This window comes from Aristolochia californica, unplaced genomic scaffold, assembly GCF_029961685.1.
Source record: "Aristolochia californica isolate CCGP_79_NKW_82.1479 unplaced genomic scaffold, dmAriCali1.0.hap1 SCAF_1, whole genome shotgun sequence".
Lineage (NCBI taxonomy): Eukaryota > Viridiplantae > Streptophyta > Magnoliopsida > Piperales > Aristolochiaceae > Aristolochia > Aristolochia californica.
In genome coordinates, this window is record NW_027181770.1 from 11,096,323 (window position 1) to 11,103,222 (window position 6,900).

At 41.0% G+C, this 6,900-nt stretch overlaps 1 protein-coding gene across 1 annotated transcript; it reads left to right on the forward strand.

The window, feature by feature from the left end:
- Positions 1 to 1,425: 1,425 nt before the first annotated feature.
- Positions 1,426 to 1,932, forward strand: LOC137946279 (uncharacterized). The gene has a single exon (XM_068792515.1). It carries the CDS (start codon positions 1,426 to 1,428, stop codon positions 1,930 to 1,932), a length of 507 nt encoding a protein of 168 aa, XP_068648616.1.
- The last annotated feature ends 4,968 nt before the right edge of the window (positions 1,933 to 6,900 follow it).

Here is a 6,900-nt window from a genome sequence, read left to right on the forward strand (position 1 = left end):
TTTGGGCGGATTCTTGGGTTTAACAGGCTATTATCAAAAATTTATTCGGAATTACGGTCCTTTGGCAGCACCTTTGACAAACCTCCTCAAGAAGAATTCCTTTCGTTGGAATGAGGAGGCAACACAGGCCTTTGAGGTGCTCAAAGCTGCTCTCGCATCTACACCTATTTTACATCTTCCAAATTTTGATGACTTATTTGTGGTGGAGTGCGACACTTTCGGTGGGGGCATTGGAGCTGTCTTACAACACTCACATCCCATTGCTTGTTTCATTTGGCAGTTGGCAGCTCGCTATCACAAATTGGCTGTGTATGAACGGGAGTTAATCGGGTTGGCCAAGGTGGTCCAACACTGGAGGCCTTACCTATTGGGTCGTGCTTTTCTCATCCGTACTGATCATTATAGTCTCAAGTTCTTACTTGAGCAGTGCCTCACGACTTCACCATAGCAACATTGGATCAGTAAGTTGATGGGCTTTGATTTCTTGGTTGAGTACCATGCGGGGCAGCAGATGCTTTGTCTAGGCATTTTGAACACCAACAGCTCATCTATGCAGTCAGCCAACCCCGTTTCCTCATCCTAGACATGGTGCACGTTGCATACGTCACTTTGCCAGAACTACAAGAACTGTACAAAATGATTACAGATGGGAAGATGGATTCTAAGTAGTCCATACAAGATTCACTCATTTGTTATAAACGACGAATTTACCTTTCGCCCACGTTGGATTTGATTCCAGTCATTTTCTCGGCTTATCATGATACTACACATGAGGGTCTCAAGAAAACATTGCAACATATTCAGGCCAATTCAGCTTGTTAGGTTTGTCAATGTAGCAAAACCGAGCATTTGAGTCCAGTGGGTCTTCTACAGCCTCTCGCCCTCCCCATTCAGGTATGGGCCGATATTTTGATGGACTTTGTTGACGGTCTTCCTCTTTCAGGCAGGAAATCAGTTTTATTCATGGTGGTTGATCGGTTCTCCAAGTATGGCCATTTCATTCCAATGGATCATCCATACACAGCAACTCGGGTGGCCCAAACTTTTCTTGTGCATATTGTCCGATTACATGGCATCCTAGAATCTATTGTCAGTGATCGGGATGTGGTATTCACTAGCACTTTTTGGAGGGAACTTTTTCGTTTGAGTGACACAAAATTGAAGTTTTCCTCCGCATATCATCCTCAGACAGATGGCCAAACCGAGGTAGTAAATCGCACCATCGAAATATATCTACTGTGCTTTGTTGGAGATCAACCGAAGCAATGGGTTCAGTGGCTACCATGGGCTGAATATTGTTACAATACTTCATTCCACTCGTCTTTGCAATCCTCTCCTTTCAGGGTTCTTTAAGGGAGGGATCCTCCATGGCTTCTCTCTTATACTAGAGGCTCCACTAGCGTGAATGCCATTGATGAGGCGCTCATGGCTCGAGATCAGGTTTTACAGACTATTACAGACCATCCACAACGGGCTCAGGATCGCATGTCGAGTGCCTACAACAAGGGACACCATGATGTCTCTTATGAGGTAGGGGACTATGTTTGGTTTCACCTACGACCATACCGGCAGCAGTCCATGGTGGGGTTGTCGCACCATAAGCTCTCCCCCAAGTTCTTTGGGCTTTTCGCCATTATTCGGCGCGTGGGGCAGGTGGCCTATCAACTACAACTACCAGCCATGACAAAGCTACATGATGTGTTTCATGTCTCACTGCTGAAACCACACAAGGGGTCGCCGCCTACTTCCCCTCCGTTCCTTCCTCCAGTGGACAATGGACATGTCATTCTGACACCCTACGTGGTGTTACGCCCACGTTTGCTTGATGATCAGTGGGAGGTTCTTGTTCAGTGGACAGCTACAGACCCGGAAGCCACTACTTGGGAGCAATTAGACACCTTCAAACAAGTCTACCCCAACTTACGAGTTTGAGGACAAGCTGTTTCTCCATGGGGAGGCAGATGTTGTGGACTCAATAGCACACCGAGTCACCCAGAGGAGGAGACAATGACTTACCGAGTCAACTAGTTTAACTTTCATTATTTATATTGCTTTCAGTTTAATTTTTCATTAATTATGTAATGAGCTTGGACGTAGGGGTATAATTGGTATGTCTAGCCCTAAACACTTATGACATCAACAACCCTATTTAAGGGGTAAGGAAATAAAAGAAAGCAAGTCAGGAATTAGGTTAAACAGGATTAGGAGTTCTCCTTGACGAGCTCTAGGGTTGGGAGGTCCCCTTGACGAGCTCCAAGGGTTGTTCTTGATGTGATCTTGCATGGTTTTCATTATGAATTAGGTGGGTATCTAGACTGCTCATGATAGGAAGGAGGATGGGAGTTAATCACTCTTTTCTGAGCTTATCTTTTTCACGGCATAGCAGAAAGGGAGAGGGTTTTGCGTTAACCCTACCTAGGAAGAGGAGTTCGGATTGGTGGATTGGCTTGCATTTCAAGGAGGTAATTTTGAACTCTTTTCCAAGTGTAGAAGGGTTAGGGAACTATTTCTTTTACATACGTGATCAGTAGTTGTATGGAAGAGAAACCCTACTTCTTGACGTGAACCTCAAATAGGGGTTCATTCTCTGGGTCTCAAACAGTCCCATTAATTCTTTGGTTGCATCTAGAATTAAGAAAAGGGCACTCCTTTTCGAGCAACATGACTACAACAAGGTAAAAGACAGTCCTTTATTCATTACAGTGATCAGAAACCCTCTTAACATGCTGGATCCTCAACTACCTCGCCGAGTTACTAGATCCATGGTTAGGGATCATAACATTGTCCCAAACTCTAACACTTAAAGATAAGCTTTAGCATAATTAAATAACTCAATATAAATAGAAGACAAACATAACTCAAACTAGAACTCTTCTATGATGTGACCATAAGATAAAGATGGCAGCGTGTGGTTATCTTTGTGAGTCCTTCTTGATCTTCCAACCAGCTTGTAGTTATCTTTGTGAGTCTTTCTTGATCTTCCAAATTATGTGATAAGGATGTCAGCTCGATCTACTTCTTATGTGCTTGGGCCCATCATGTGGGCCTTCCTTGTTCGTGTGGCCTATCTTATAATACTCTTAGATATGTGGGCCTTCCTTGGTCGTGTGGGCTAGCGCCCGTCTTCCAACAAGGTGTAATTTGTTGGTACTCAAAAGTCACAACTAAAGTTCATATCATACGGAAAGGAGACAGAACAAATTTGAAACTTTAAAAACCAAAAGTGGAAGTAAAGATGTCCTATAGGATATAGATGGATTGGGTTAATTTACAACTCGAGTTTCCTTTGATATGTAAATCACTTTTTTATCAACAAAATAATGTATTGGATTAATAATTGGACAAAACATTCCACCTAAACATAATATAGATAAGTGTTGAGACATGTCAAAACCCAACCCAAATTGATCCAATGCTGAAGTTAAAATGGATTGGCTTAGATCTTAAGCTTTGAAGCTCAATGCAATTTATAGATATCATTGAAACTAATTGTTTCCCTTATAAGACCTGAGTTTGTTGACCAATTCTTGTTTACTAATGGTTGGTTTCATGTCCACTTCATTGATAGAGGTTACGTCAACGAGCCTTGTCAAATCTCACCTTTGTGAACTCAATTATTGATTAAATATTTAAAATCATGATATACTATATTGTGTAGAAATCATAGTTCCAAGTTTTATTTAAACGGAATTGACTTTAATTGGTCACACTTTAATTGGTACTTGTTGGAACTTGAACCATCTCTTTAAATGATCACACTTGTAAAGATAGTTCTTGTTAGAACTTTGAACCATATCCAATGTTTTTTTCCTGGACTTATTAAAATCTTATAGTAGCAGGGTCAGGTGAAGAAGTGAGACATAAGTGGTGCTTCTCAATTTTCTAGTTGAGATAATTTCAGAGGCACTTGTTAGGAAATTGAAAAGCATTACTTGTGGCACACTTGATCCTGCTACTGTGAGACCTGAAGGAATTGAGAGAATATCTCTTGATATGGTTCAAAGTTCCAACAAGAACTACCTTTAATAATGTGACCAGTTGAAGTCAATTTACCATGATCTCATTATTTTAGTATATCCTTCACATTGATTCTCCATGGATGGATTTAGAGGTATCCCAACCTGAGAGAGGTATTATGACTATTTCATTACTATTTAAGGTGTATTGACGAACACACTATTCAAAATTGCGTGTAGTTGTTAAAGGTGCTTGTTGAACTAGCCATTAAGGCCTCTAGATATTGAAGGTTTGTGCATAGAAACAATTTACAAGAATTTTCTTTTTTTACTATGTACAGGATATGCATAGTTTGATCTAATTTTGAGCAGCTCCAGTTTCGGCATCTCCATGGGCAACAACATCCTCTAAATTCGGGAGGTGTAGACTGGATGAAGTTGCTTGAATGTTAAGTTGTTTTCTTTTACTAGACTTGCACCATTTGCCCATACCCATTCTTCACATTCTTCTAGTCCATTTGTCTCCTCGTCATTTGCTTTTGTAAGATTCTAGAATCCCAAAACCTGAGTGATGAAAGCAACAGAGGCAATCGATTGTTAAGGAATGAGAGAGTGTTACGGTCCCGGATCTGACGCAAGGATTCTTTGGGAGGATCTGGGGTCTGCCACGGGTTACGGGTATTCCAAGCATTACCATAGGGGTAGTAGGAAGACATGGGGAAGTCGAAAACGAAGATCAAGCCTAAGGGAAGCTTGATAACCCTAGAGTTCGTTGAGGAGAACACTAAGCCTCTTTACGATAGATTTAACCTAATTCTTAATACTTCAATGCTTCCCTTTCTCATTACTCTTACCCCTTAAATAGGGTTCACCCGGTTAGGGTTTACAATAAAATATTCTAAAAATACCCCTACAAATAAAATATTCCAAAAATACCCCTATGACCTAAAACTGAAATAAAATAAAATAAATTAATAAAACAACTAAAATAATAATGTTATTACATGCATAACATTTAATGTTATTGCGTGCATAACATTACACCCCCGCTGGAAGACGAGCTTGTCCTCAAGCTCGGAAGAAGTGTCTACGCAAGTGTCTACCGCGGTATTTGGAGAGCCTCAAGCCAGCTAAATTTTTTTTTTCCAAGTTGGCCCAAGTTGACCCGGTTCTGGAAGCCCGGTCCTGTGCGCCAGTCAGATTCCTACGCTGATCGAATTTTCCTAACTTAGGAAAATTCGAATCGGGAGTCATCTTCCTCCTTTGGCGGAAATTTCTCCCACGGTTTCGGAAATCTTCCTTATCCTCATGCCGATCCCAAACAGAGCGGCCGTCGGACATTGCGGGAACCTCGACTCCTTCCCTCACGGCACCGATAATGGCGGGCGACGGTCGTATGCCATCCTCACGACACCGCACAGTGCAGAAATTTCGCCGGAGATTTCCGGTTGCCGATTTTCTGACAAAGGGTATGCTGAATACCCTTCCATTTTTGGAATTTCTGAATCCCAAAATTCAGAGGTTGCCGCCGTCGGAGATACAAAGAGGTCTCTGATTGCTTGCTTCTCGTGCGTGTCCGAGCCAGCGTCGACTCTGGTAGCCCTCTTAATTGTAGAAACTTCAATTGCAGCAATTTCAATGGAAGATTCATACGATGCACGTATTTTTCCTATATCTTTGCATAATTTTTCCATTAAACCGTATACCTCATCCAAAATAATCCATCCTTTTGGGGAAAATGAATAGCCCATTGTGTTCCTGCTCGGATACCAGTTGTTACGGTCCCGGATCTGACACAATGATTCTTTGGGAGGATCTGGGGTCTGCCACGGGTTACGGGTATTCCAAGCATTACAGTAGAGGTAGTAGGAATTCATGGGGAAGACGAAAACGAAGATCAAGCCTAAGAGAAGCTTGATAAACCTAGAGTTCATTAAGGAGAACTCTAAGCCTCTTTACGCTAGATTTAACCTAATTCTTAATACTTCAATGTTTCCCTTTCTCATTACTCTTACCCCTTAAATAGGTTTCACCCGGTTAGGGTTTACAATAAAATATTCTAAAAATACCCCTACAAATAAAATATTCTAAAAATATCCCTATGACCTAAAACTGAAATAAAATAAAATAAATTAAATAAAACAACTAAAATAATAATGTTATTGCGTGCATAACAGAGAGACATCTCTCTTCATTTTTTATTTTATTTTAAAATAAAACGAGGCACAACACTTTATTTTTATTTATTGTTTTGGAGAAAAAATGAGGAATACATCTCAAAACATTATACTTGTTGTTTTTGTTAAGTTGTGGAGCCTAATTAAAGTCTTACGCTGAATTGATACGAGGGTCAACTTTCATGGTAAGATCATCGTGGAGGTTGGAAAGGCGATGGGGAACCCTCCTCCCATGGGTGTGGGGCCGAAGCCTCCGCCAAATCCATGATATATTGGTTGTTGTTTCATTAAGCGTAGTTTGGATTACACAGTTGTAATCCAGTTGCCCCAATTTTTTCTTTATATTTGGAGGTGCGGTTATTAGGGTTTTATCATCCGAGGAGCATAATAAGTTGCAGCTTGAGAGGTTAGAGAAAAACACTTGTAAGGGTGTGTAATTTCTCTTGTAAACTATTTGATCTTCATAGTGGATTATTGCAGTGGTGAAAGATAGAACGTAGTCTCACTTTGAGGCATACCTGTATAAATCTTGTCTTGTTCTCATGCTTGATTTTTACTTCTTTTGTGTTTATTATTATTTCTCTAGTTAGTTTGGAATTAGGGCGTCTAATTCCTAACAAGTCGTATTAAAGCTTCGGTTCGTGATTGAGAGCAATGGTGTTATACCCCATTCGAATCAACCACCAGACGATTCCTTCCAGCGTGGGATGAAATGGATTGACCCTTGAAGGTGGCTCGACCTGGACCTTAGGAGGGAGAATCCGACC

Excerpts from the sequence above, each read along its gene's own strand:
- LOC137946279 (XM_068792515.1), top strand. The coding sequence starts at position 1,426 with ATGGCTCGAGATCAGGTTTTACAGACTATTACAGACCATCCACAACGG.